Source organism: Elephas maximus, chromosome 2 (genome assembly GCF_024166365.1).
Source record: "Elephas maximus indicus isolate mEleMax1 chromosome 2, mEleMax1 primary haplotype, whole genome shotgun sequence".
In the NCBI taxonomy this organism is placed as follows: Eukaryota; Metazoa; Chordata; class Mammalia; order Proboscidea; family Elephantidae; genus Elephas; species Elephas maximus.
Window position 1 is genome coordinate 226,288,020 of NC_064820.1, and position 13,473 is coordinate 226,301,492.

The 13,473-nt window shown below is 44.4% G+C and overlaps 1 protein-coding gene across 3 annotated transcripts in view; it reads left to right on the forward strand.

The window, feature by feature from the left end:
• UBASH3A (ubiquitin associated and SH3 domain containing A) overlaps positions 1-7,081 on the forward strand; it is an 81,224-nt gene extending 74,143 nt beyond the window's left edge. The window contains exons 12-14 of one of the 3 annotated variants that reach the window (XM_049874930.1): positions 63-169; positions 2,392-2,501; positions 5,649-7,081. In XM_049874930.1, the coding sequence (XP_049730887.1) occupies positions 63-169; positions 2,392-2,501; positions 5,649-5,786 (355 nt within the window). In that variant the 3' untranslated portion in view covers positions 5,787-7,081. Of the gene's footprint in view, positions 1-62; positions 170-2,013; positions 2,152-2,391; positions 2,502-5,648 lie in introns of those variants that run through there. The other 2 variants (XM_049874931.1, XM_049874932.1) reach the window with 2 other exon arrangements.
• The last annotated feature ends 6,392 nt before the right edge of the window (positions 7,082-13,473 follow it).

A 13,473-nucleotide genomic window follows, 5' to 3' on the forward strand; every position in this document is an offset into this window, starting at 1 on the left:
ATCCATATCAACTGTGCCAATATGGCACCAGTGTGGCATTAGTTCCCCCTTCTCATTTGCAGGCCTACGTTTCCACTCTCCTCCCTGTTACCAGCTGAGAGCTACGAAGAGTATGTCCACAGGTGTTCTGTGAGTGTGGAACAGATCGTCAGCACCTGCTCGAAGGACGGTAAGTGCTTCTATCACCCTCAGGGACGGCAACTGGCTGATTTTCTGAACCTGATAATACCCCAGCCTACCCCCACCCCCATTCCCAAACCAATGGGTTATTATACTGCAGCCTGTGCAGCAATGAGGCGCCTAGATACTGTTATGAATTCTGCCCTTCCCAAAATATGAGTTGGAATCATAACCCCGATACCCGTGGATGTAATCCAATTTGGCAACAGGACCTTATCTATTATGTTAATGAGGTCTATCACTGTAAGGTGTGTCCCAAACCTAATCCATTGTGAGATATAAAAAGAGCAGATTAAACACAGAAAAAAAACCAAACCAAACCCACTACCGTCGAGTTGATTCCAACTCATAGCGACCCTATAGGACAGAGTAGAACTGCCCGATAGAGTTTCCAGGGAGCACCTGGCAGATTTGAACTGCCAACCACTTGGTTAGCAGCCATAGCACTTAACCACTACGCCAAGCACAAATGGGGAAAGCTAGGTGCCACGTGAAGACCAAGGAAATGAGGAATGCAGGAAAAGACAAAGATCTTCCCGCAGGACCAACAGAGAGCCTTGCCCTAGAGCCCGTGCCCTGAATTCAGACTTCTAGCCTCTTGAGCTGTGAGAAAATAAATTTCTGTTCTTTAAGGCACCCACTTATAGTATTTCTGTTACAGCAGCTCTAGGAAACTAAGACAGATACATACTTAACTGCCAACAAGGCCCTCGGGCCTCTGAATCTGGGGCTGAGTGCCAATGAACCCCAAAACAATGAGTCAACACCAACCACCCATGTCAAAATAACTTACATCAGCTTCCCAGAAAACAAAAGAGAATAAGAGACATAACAAATCTTAGGCCATGTTTGAATGCCAATTTGAACAAAGCGTCTGTATAAGTAGACCTTGGAGAATATTCAGGAAAGTTGAATACGGAATTTAAATATAGATTTTGAATATGGAAATATTTAAGAATTTTTTTTTTTAATTTTGTTAAGTGTGATAATAGCATAGTGGTTTTTAGCTGCCATTGAGTCAGCCTCTCACTCACAGTACCCCCACATACAACAGAACAAAATGCCGCCCAGTCCTGCATCATTCCCATGATCAGTTGCAAATCAGACCATTGTGATGGATAAGGTTTTCACTGGCTGATTTTCAGAAGTAGATAGCCAGGCCTTTCTTCTTACTCCATCTTAGTCTGGAAACTCCACTGAAACTTGTTCGGCCTCATAGCAACACAGACGCCTCCGCTGACAGACATTGGCTAGGAATCGAACACAGCTCTCCCACACAGAATTCTACCTCTGAACTACCATTGCCCTCATTGCATAGTGGTTATGTCAGGATTAAAAAAAGCCCTTAACATCTGGAGATGCAAACTGAGGTATACTTGGTGAAAAGACATGACGTTTGGAATACTGTAAACTACTGTAGGGTAAGAAAGGGGGGTGGGTAGTGCAGATGATACAAGATGATACAAAATGTTGATAGTTCTTGAAGCTCAGTGACGGCCAACTTAATGGCAACCAGCAACAACATAGATATAGATACGGGAATGGGTACAGGTATAAGTATACATATACATACAGATACAGATGAGATACAGCTATAGCTACAGATACAGATGGAAGCTGCCAAGGTAGGCCCGCCTGCTAGGAAGTAGTCTGGCATCAGGCCACCTTCCCGGATAGACCAGGCTGGACTCCTCTTGCTCCTTAGCTTTGCTTTGTCCTGGATAGAAGAGACTCTGAGTGTCCTCCCCTTCCCCTAGAACTGGCTCGGGGCGCATTGGGCCACCTGGGGGGACTCATTCCGCCTCTGGATTGGCTAGTTCTTATCCTCCGCAGGAGTCCAGGAAGCTCATCGTGATGGATGGGCTGATAATTCTGAAACTAATAATCAGATCAGCCCGGGCAGCAGCCACCACCACACCCCACTACAAGGTTGACAGTGCCCGGCTGCCGGCCACCAGAGGATACCTTTGGGTCAGCCTCTTGCTCCATCCCCCAGACCTGCACAATAAGATAAGACACTGTGCAAGGGGGAGGTGGAGCTGTGGGATTACTCAGCTATTACCAGCCATGCCTACTTTCCCTCTTTGCCTACCTTCTCTCCCTCTCCCTTAGGGTACTTGCCTAGTTCCAACTCAACAACTGTGGGGACTCTGATCTAATAAAAAGGGCACTTTGTGCCTGCTTTGACCTTGAAGTATCCTTTTTCCGCAGTGGGTGTCACCCTCATCGTGAGCCATGGCTCGACGCTGGACTCCTGCACTCGACCGCTCCTCGGGCTGCCACCCCGTGAGAGTGGGGACTTTGCACAGCTAGTGAGGAAGGTACTTGTCCTGTCTTTTCTCTGTGGCGCCCAAAGCCTAGCCCCCTAAAGACGCAGGGTCACTATACTCCCTTTGCAGAGAGAACAAGTGTCCAGTAACTCAGGGCAACAGGGATCTGCTTGTCCTCTGAGAACATTCCATCTACCGTTGAGGAAAGGACGCCTGGGGCAGGAGGCTGAAAGGGGAGGTTTGTGAGCTGTGTCCCCATTATTGCAACTGTGGACGTTTGCTGCCAACATAACGTAAAGAACAAGACACTGGGTTTTTATCAAGTCAGCTCACATTACAATTCTTTGCTAAAAAACCAAACAAACAGTTGCTATGGAGTGGACTCTAACTTAGGGTGGCCCAGTCTGTATCAGAGTAGAAGTGTGCTCTGCAGGGATTTCAATGGCTGATTTTTTGGAAGTAGATCTCCAGGCCTTTCTTCCAAGGTGCCTCTGGTGGACTCTTCCAACTTTTGGTTAGCAGATGGACACGTTAAATGTTTGCACCACCCAGACACTCTAATTCCTTGCTACTCCAGTAATAAACAAATGTCCCAATAAGAAGTAAGCAATTTGGATAAGAAAACAGAGAAAGGACAGTTGTTGGACTGACTTCCTCTGGGGACCCAGGGATAGTTGTTGGATGGAAAGAAGCCCCCGGTCCTGCTGGTCCAGAGCCACCAAGCCACACAGTGAACATGAGCTGATTGGAGCTGCCAGGTGCTGGGCCAGGGTTGTATAAATACTTAATAACAAAGTGAACAGACAGCAAGTGTATGGAGAAGGACAAAGGGCACTTTGGACAACGGGAGTGAATGTCCCCCAGCAGAGCAAAGGTTGGCTTTTCTCCAGTTAATGAGGTTAATCGAGGCAGGCAAACTCAGGAGCTCAAGCCCACTCCCCTTCCCCAAAAAGATACTCAGGGTTGGACTCGACCACATCCTTCATCTTTTTTGATCAAATTAATCAATCAACTGGCCAAAGACCATGTTATTGCTGGTGCAGCAGTATAGACTATATACTCACCTGATCTCTTCAAAAAAAATTGTCGTAGGACCACAGCCAGCTAGAGCTTTTTTTTGCCACAGATGTGGGCTGGAAGGGGTCGCTGAGCCCCCAGAGGGTCTGGGAGTTGCTGAGGAGCCATGAGTCCTGGGCCATGTGCCTCCTGGGAGGAGCTGGAGTCCCAGGCCCAGCCCAGCCAACACCAGCCCTGTGCCTGCGCCAAGTACTTGGTGCTCTGTGTTCACGCCCTGCCCAGGGAAAAGCAGACCTCCTCCCGCAGCGGGTGGGTAGGTGAGACTTCAAAGGACTTGTGCCTATGAAATGTGCTCTGAGCCATTGGTTATTACCACTCAGCATCTGAGGCACCCGACACCTGAAAATCCTTCTCCTTTCTTGTTCCAGTTCCCTCCGGAACTGAACAGAAAGGTGTTTCCTGTCCAAAGTGTCTCAAAGATGGCCTCCCAGTTACCGGCTGCCATTGATTCAGCCCTGACTCATGGCGACCCCATGGTGTCAGAGTAGAGCTGTGCTCCATAGGGTTTTCAGTGGCTGATTTTTTGGAAATAGATTGCCAGGTCTGTCTTTCCAGGTGCCTCTGGGTAGATGCACACCTCCAAACTTTCAGTTAGCAGGAGAGTGTACTAACTGTTTCCACGACCCAATTATAACCCAAGTATCCCCAAGCCTTCCAGGTTCCTGGGCCATTTATTAGTGTCCAAATAAGATGACTCAATCCCCCTGAACCTGCTGTTGAGATACCTGTCCCCATTTTCCCAGGGGTTCTGGACATCTCACCTGCTCCTGTTCAGCCCCAGCTGCCACCTATGTCCTTAATGTCATTGTTGCTGCCACAAACACCACTGTGTCACCCCACCCAGGGGCTCTGATGCTGCCCTCCTGTTCCCACACCCCAGCCCCGTGCCCACACACAAAGCCCCCAGTCCTGGGCTGTCCTGAAGGTCTGGGTACCGGGCAAGGGTTGTAGCATCACACAAGCCAGAAGCTGACTCAGAGCTACATGTGGATGCAATTCTGAAAACCCATTAGGCTGGTGAGATCTGTGCCTCAGGTCTCACCATCCCCTGTCCGTACCCCTCCCCTCTCGGGATGCCAGCCTTGAAATTCCACGCTCCTGGGACTTTTTTATGCAGGACACTTAGCACTTCATCCACCATCCCAGGATAAGCTAGACTTACCCAGGAATTCACCACAGGGCTCTGCCAAAAGAGAGGCCTTCAAATCAGGAGCAGCTGACAACAAAACCTTTCCAAACTTCCTTTTGCCCACCCCATCACGCCCACCCCCAGTCTCTATACTTCGAAGGAGAGAATAGTTCCTGGGTCAACACCACCCTCCGCTTTGATCCCCCTGAATATTGGATACTTTACAGATTTCATCTGACCAAAGAATTTCTAAACATGAAAAAGAAGGAAAAAGCTTTAAAAGCAAAGATCTCGCCCAACACATCCATTTTACAAATGAAGGAATTGAGGTCTATACTTTTGTTTTGCAAATTTTCTCTCCACTCTGATGACTCAATACCAAAAACCAAACCCATTGCCCTCAAGTTGATTCCAGCTCACGGCAACCCTGTGTGTTACAGAGTAGAACTGCTCCATAGGATTTTCTTGGCTTGTAATCTTTATGGAAGCAGATCACCAGGCCTTTCTTGGGTGGAGGCACTGGGTGGGTTTGAACTGCCAACCTTTAGGTTAGCAGTTGAGCCCAAATGGTTTGCACCACCCAAGGACCTTGATAACTCCATACCTTTGTCTTGCAAGAATATAAGCCACTTTTTGTTAGACCGAGTTCTCAACCTCAGTGTTATTCACACTTGGAGTTGAATTATTCTCTATGGTGGGGGCTTCCTGTACACTGTAGGATGTTGAGCAGCATTCCTGACCTATACCTGCTAGATGTCAGTAGCAACCCCAACCCCAAGTTGTGACAACCACAGATGTCTCCAGATACTGCCAGATGTCCCCTAGGTAGGGAGTCATACTGGTTGAGAACAACTGCTGTCTTGGATATTAGTGATATGTTCAAGGCAGCAATGCCAAAGTAGGTATGCCCTGCTGCCGTTGGCTTTAGGGCTAGCCTAAAATTGATTGACTTGTTATCAAATATCAATAACTGATTGAAAGCTCTGTTTTAGATCCCTTCTCTGGGTATGTGTTTCTGTGAAGAAAATAAAAAGGAAGGAAAATGGGAGTTGGTGGATCCACCTGTGAAGACACTGACTCATGGGTCCAATTCAGCATTTAACTGGAGAAACTGGATCCTGGGCAGCTAAGAACCGACTTCTTGTTTTCAATAACTTCATAATGAAGAGGTGGAAATTCTTTGCCAAGGCTGTAAAATACTGTTATTTTGAAGGTATTTTGGTCTCACCTAATGTGAGTTGTTAAAGCACAGAATGCACTTTTACATTCCAGAACATTCGTCATCTGCTTTTACTTCTGCAATGCCAACCTGAGGGTCCATCACCCGTGAGTGTGGCTGTGCAGAGCTCAGAGCAGACGGCCGGTCCTGGCACCATGTTGCTAACACGGGCAAGATACTGTGATGTGAAAGTGAGAGTTGTGGCTTGAAGTGGAAATGAGGAACCATGACTCTAAATTCCAAAAATTAAAGACCCATCACAAAAGAAAAAAAAAGAAAAAGATATATACACTTTCTTTCATGTGTTCTTTTTAGTCAACATTCCCATTGGGTTTTCCCTTTTCCATTTCTATCACTCTTTAGCTATGTCCAAACCAAAAAAAAACCCACTGCCATTGAGTCAATTCCAACTTATAGCGACTGTACAGGACAGTGTAGAACTGCCTCATAGGGTTTCCAAAGAGCAGCTGGTAGATTTAAACTGCCAACCTTTTTGTTAGCAGCCAAACGCTTAACCACTACACTATGTCCATACAACCTAATATAGGTATAACACTGGGAAAAAAATGGCACAAGGCAACCATCTACCATATCAAAACTGGGGACCTGCTGCTTGGTGTCAACATCCCCTGTATGAGTTTCCTCTTGTTGCTAAACCACACTTCCCGTCTTAAAACAATACACATTTATCTTCTTACAGTTCTGGAGGTCAGAAGTCCAAATATGATTTGGCAGGGCTGCATTCCTTCAGGAGGCTCTGAGGAAAATCCATTTTCTTGCCTTTTCTAGCTTTTAGGGCTCATCTACATTCCTTGGCTCATGGCCCCTTCCTCCATCTTCAAAGCCAACAGCATAGCACCTTCCAATACCTCTCCCTGTCCCTCTGCTTCCATCACCACATTGCCCTCTGCTTCTGACCCTCCTGTCTCCTTCTTATAAAGACCCTTGTGATTACATTGGCCCACCTGATAACCCAGGATAATCTCCCATCTCAAGATTCTTAACTTAATCACATCTGCAAAGTCCCTTTTGCCATGTAAGGTAATTTACTCAGGTTCCAGGGATTAGGACATTGTTGGGGGCCATTATTCAGTCAACCACACTCCTGTCTTTCTACGCCAGCCAAGGTTGGTGATACTGGGGCCCGGGTATAAGGATCTGAGACTCCTCTTGGTCCACAGCTTTGGCTTCTCCTTTTCTCCCTTCTATCAGGTGGGGTGGGGGTGAGGGGTGGGCAGGGGAGGCTTTAAAAATTTTGGGGTAAGCCCTACCTAATAAACAGTGAAGAGAAACCAGAAGCAGGATCATCGGCACAGGGAGTCTTCCCCCTGGTGGTATAAATTCACTGGAGGTTCTGTCTTTTAAGAAGCTGGTCTAAGCAGTTGGTAGGGGTCTCCCCAGTGGTGTTCTTTTACCTCCTCCCCCACCCCATCACACTTGTTCCCACAGCGAATGCATGCAGTGCCTTAATCTGCAGGCTAAACTTCCACCACGCACAGTGAAAATTGATTGGCCCTTGCTTCTTTTCCACTCCCATTCCATTTCTGATATTATTTCATTATTGCAGTTTGTAACCATGGCCAATCTGTAACCAGTTGCCATCAAGTCAATTCTGACACATGGCAACCTCACGTGTGTCGGAGTAGAACCGTGCTCCATAGGGTTTTCAATGGATGGTTTTTCAAAAGCAGACCACCAGGTCTTTCCTCCAAGGCACTCTGAGTGGACTCATGTCTCCAACCTTTCAGTTACCAGGCAAGCAAGTTAACAGTTTGCACTACCCAGGGACTCTCGCTGATCTGTAACTGGCCTTTTATAGAACAAATACAGTGGCTGGTCAGAAAGTACTAGCACTTCACTTACACAGCCTTCCTCTGTTATCTCCCAGGCAAGCCTGGGGGCAAAAACTAAAGGAGCTCTTGAAATAAAGTCAGAGGAAACCCTGCACCTTGAGAGTGAACCAACCCACACCATGGTAAAGCACACCAGGAGGTTGATATCTGACAGAAAGTTTCCCTGCTTTTTTACTTAAATTATTTCCAGAGAGAAAGATAAATTTGTTTGTTCCTCTTTTGTTTTATTTCTGATATTTTTCTATGTCCAAAAATAGAGAAGTTTGAAGTTGGCACAGCAACAGGGAGCAAAAAGTACAATCCTCCCACCGGCTTATTCATATATCAGTTCTACATCATGGTGATGGTTAAGGTTATGTGTCAGGTTGGCTGGGCCATGATTCTCAGTGGTTTGTAATGATGTGATTTGGCAGACATTGGACTGATTGCTCTTCCACAGTATAATCACCTCCATAATGAGATCTGATATAATGTAATCAATTCAATGATAAAATCTGTTATGAGCAGCCAATCAGTTGTAAGAGGAGTTTCCTCAGGGGTGTGGCCTGTATCCAATATCTATGGATGTTCTGGCAAATCTCACTGGTTTTTGCTCACTCTGGATCCTGCATCTGGCATGTCATATCTGACCTCCAGTTCTTGGGATTTGGGCTGGCGGCTTACCTGTCAATCTTGGGATTTGTCAGCCCCTGCAGCTATGTGAATCAGGAGAAACCTCCAGCCTGACACCTGACCCACAGAGTTGCAACTTGCCAACCTCTACAACTGTACAACTGTGTGAGCCATTTCCTTGTGATAAATCTCTCTCTCTCGTTATATATATAGCTTCAGTGGTTTTGCTTTTCTAGAGAGTCCAGCCTAAGACAATCACTAATAAAGTCTTTAGGGAAATAATCCTGGATGTGTCTCAATGGGTACTGAACTGAAAGCAAATGGATTTATTGGGGCTGGGAGTGGGCAAGTAGTGCCTCCTATGATGAGTATGCCCTACCAACAAGCACACAGACAACTTTTTCTTCATCAAGAATGCTGTTGGGAGAGGTGGAGCCAACATGGCACTATAGACAGAAGCACCATGCCAGCCCTCTGCAGCAAAGTCCCAAAAAACTAAGTAAAACAGATACAAATGTCAACCCTAAGCATCAAATGAAGGGTTAAAGAACTAGATCAAGCACCAAATGGAAGAAAGAACTGACGGAGAACAGAGAATGGGGAGAGCTCAGGAGTGGAGGTCCCCTGATGACTAACGTGGCACAGCTTTGCCATCTTGGAAGACAACCAGCAACGACCCTGGACAGGGAGTAAGGGAAAGCAACTTCATGGAGCTCCCAACAGAAGACAGAGCACCAGAGAAACACACTTTCCCACCCCTCACCATTCTGCCCTGTAAACTTCCTCCACCGCTTCCCAATGGGCCATGGCCACTTGGCCAGAGAGACGCTGGTTCACTGCCACCCTGGGTCTGCACCATCCCCACTGACCAGCTCCGACTGAGCCATTTTTCTCTTTCTTCCTTTTCTTTCTCCCTCCCACCTAGCCCCCTGCACCACCTCTGCCCCTTCCTGACAGCCACGCCATGCTACTTGGTGAGAGATACACCGGCTTGCAACCACCCCTGGTCCACCGCACCCCCACTGGCTGGCTCACTCAACCCCATTTTTTTTTCTTTCTTCCTTTTCTTTCTTCCTTCCACCTAGCCTCATGTGGCACCTTCACCCCTTCCTGTTGAGCCACACCATACCACCCAGCAAAAACACCAGCATGCTGCTACTCTGGTTCCACTCCGCCCCTACCAGGCAGCTCCCTCAGCACCATATTTTTTTTTCTCTCTGTCTCTCCCTTCCTTCCTTTTATTTCTCCTTCCCACCTAGCCCAGTGCACTGCCACACCTCTTAGCTAGAGAGCCATCGGCTAACAGCATCTTTGGGTCTGCCCTGCCCCTACTCGCCAGCCCCCATCGGGCACCAATTCTATTTTCATGATTTATTTTTATTTTCTCTCTCGCTTGGACCTAGCCCCACATGACACCTTACTCCCCCATTACTGGACCATGCTGCACAACTGCAGCCGGAAAGCCACTGGGCCACCACTGTCCTGGATCCACATCCACCCCCACCATGGATTTTTTTTTCTTTTCTTTTTTTTTCTTTTACTTTCATTTCTTTCTACCTCTCACTTACTCTCGTACACCACCCCCCCTTACACACCAGCCTACAAGCCCACCCTGCCCCCACCCACTGGCTACTTTTTTTCTTATCTTTCTCTCTGTTTTCTTTTTTCTCCCTCCAACTATCCCCATATGCCATCCCCCTTCCTACCAGCCCCCAACATGCTACTGTGGATAGAGCACCCCCCGTGCTTGGGCCAGACAGCACACAGGGCCCACACTGCTTCCCCCCCCCCCCCCCCGCTTAACCAGCTACTGAACAGTGGAAAGCTAGCCCATACCACTCCCCATCCAACAGTCCTGCCTATCTGATGAAGGGCTGGGAAAGCTCCCACACCACTGGAGGACCGACATCAGGAGACAGACAGTGCCCACCTAGTTTGCTCCCAGCCAACTCACCAAACCAGTGTACAGCAAAGTGGGCTCACACTGCCTGTTGCTTCCCTGCCCACCTGGGCAAAGTGGTGAGAACTATCATATCCACAGAGATGCAAGCAGCAAAACATGCCTGGAGTACCCATCCTGACATGTCAAAACAAAGAAACAAATGCACATGCAATCATAAATAAAGAAAATGATACCTTAAGGTCTCGGAGACAGCAGATAATATCAAAACATATTAAAAAAGCAGAATTAGATGACTCCAGGAAATAACCAAAATAAAGAATCAACTGACCTTCTGGTAGAAGAAAAGGCAATGGAACCACCTGATATGGAATTCAAAAGACTAATATTCAGGGCTCTCCAAGAGATTAGGAAAGAGATTAAGGAAAATGTAGACAAAACCAAAGAAAAAAATAGACAAAATCATGGAAAAAACACAGACAAAATCAACAAAAACATAGCCAAAATCAAGGAAAACACAAAACAATAGAGTAATTCAGGAATATAATACAAGAACAATACATCAAAATAAATAATTAGACATCATACAAAAACAACAACTAGAAATCCAAAAGATAAACAACAAAATCTCAGAAATGGACAACTCAATAGAAAGTTTTAGGGGCAAATTTGAAACAATGGAAGAGAGAATCAGCGAAATTGAAGACAAATCCATAAACGTCACTTTGTTTCAGGAAAATCAGAGACAAGAATGAAGAAAACCTAAGAATAATGTGGAACACATTCAACAGCAAAAAATTGCACATGATCGGAGTTCCAGAACAGGAGGAGAAAATGAAAAAAACAGAGAAAATTGTTAGAGACTTGGTGGTAGAAAACTTCCTAAAAATCATGAAAGATGAAAAGCCGACCATCCAAGAAGCTCAATGAACCCCATGTAGGATAGACCCTAAGAGAAAGTCACCAAGACACATCATAATCCCACTTGCCAAAACCAAAGACAAAGGAAAAATCCTGAGAGCAGCTCAAGAAAACAAAAAGTTACTTACAAAGGGAAAACAATAAGACTGAGCTCTGATTACTTGGCAGAAACTGTGCAATCACGAAGGCAGTGGAATAGCATACATAAAACCTTGAAAGGAAAAACTGCCAACCAAGAGTAATATATTTTGCAAAACTCTCTCTCAAATACAATGGCAAAATTAGGACATTTCCAGATAAACAGAAATTAAGGTAATTCACAAAAATGAAACTAAACTTACAAGAAATATTAAATGGAGTCCTTCAGTTAGAGAACCAACAACATCAGACAACAACTGGAGTCTAGGACACGGGACAGCATCAATCTAGATAATGAACTCTCCATAATAAAACAAAGCTAAAAGACTTCAAACAGGGAAACAGAGATGTCAATCTGTAAATGACAACTTCAAGACAATAAAAAGGGATTAAATTGTATAGGTATAGAACTTCAAAATGGAGAGGAAGTCAAGGCAATATCAAGTAATAAAACACTGGTTCAAACTTAGGAAGATAAGGGTAAATTTCAAGGAAGTTAATAAATCTACTCAACAGAATAAAAAAGAAGAAAAACATAAAGATTCAGTAAACACAAAATCTACAACAATGAAAGAAAAATACACAACAAAGGGAACTCAGCACAGGTGAGTAACAGGAACAAAGAAAACATCAGCACCACACAAAAAAAGCACAAAAATATGACAGCACTAAACTCATACCTATTGAAAATCACACTGAATGTAAATGGTTTAAATGTGTCTGTAAAGAGACAGAGTGGCAGAATGGATTAAAAAAGCACAAACCATCAATATGCTGTCTATAACAGACACATCTTAAACACAAAGACATAAATTTATTAAAAATCAAAGGATAGAAAAAATACATCCAGCAAATGGTGACTATAAAAGGGCAGGAGTGGCAATCCTAATCTCAGATAAAATAGACTTTAAAGCAAAATCAACAATAAAAACCAGGAAGGACATTATATAATAATTAAAGGGACAATCCACCAAGAAGACATAACATAAATAATCATCTACTCACCCAACTACAGGGCCCCAAAATACATAAAACAAACTCTCACAGCACAGAAAAGATACATTGACAGTTCCACAGTAATAATTGGAGGCTTCAACACGCCACTGTTGGTAAAGGACAGAATATTTAGAAAGAAACTCAGCAAAGATACAGAAGATCTAGAAGCCAAAAGTAACCAACTGAACTTCATAGACATATATGTAATGCTCCACCCAACAGCAGAAAAGTATACATTCTTTTCCAATGCACATGAAACATTCTCCAGAATAAACCACAGTTTAGGCCACAAAGCAAGCCTCAGTAAAATCCAAAACACTGAAACAATACAAAGCATTCTCTCTGATCACAATACCATAAAAGTAGAAATCAATAACACGAAGAGCAATAATAAAAAATCAAATACATGGAAACTGAATAACACCTTGCTTGAAAATAACCAGGTAATAGAGGAAATCAAAGAGAGAATTAAAAAAATCCTAGAATCAAATGAGAATGAAAACATATCATTTTTCAAATCCTTTGGGACATAGCAAAGGCAGTGGTCAGAGGTCAATTTATAGCAATACATGCACACATCAAAAAAGGACAGGCCAAAATCAAAATGCTAGCCCTACAGCTCGAACAAATAGAAAGAGAAGAGCAAAAGGAGACCATAGCCACCAGAAGAAAGGAAATAATAAAGATTAAAGCAGGAAAAAAAAAAAGAGAGAACAGAAAAAAATAGGAAGAATCAAGAAGATAAAAAATTGGTTCTTTGAAAAGTTCAAAAAAATCAACTAACCACTGGCCAAAGTGATGAAAGAAAAGCAGGAAAGGAAGCAAATAACCCAAAGAAGAAATGAGTTGGGGCACATTACAATAGAACCAGCTGAAATAAAAAGGATCATAACACAATATTATTAAAATTTATACTCCAACAAATTTGAGAACCTAGAGGAAATGGACAAATTTCTAGAAACACACTACCTACCTAAACTAACACAAATTGAGATGGAAAATCTGAAAAGACCCATACCAAGAGAAGAGATTGAAGAGGTAATTAAAAAAAAAAAAAAAACTCTCAACAACAACAAAAAAAAAGCCCTGGCCCAGACAGCTTCACTAGAGAATTCTACAAAACATTCAAGGAGCTCATACCAGTACTACTCAAAATATTCCAGAACATAGAAAAGGAA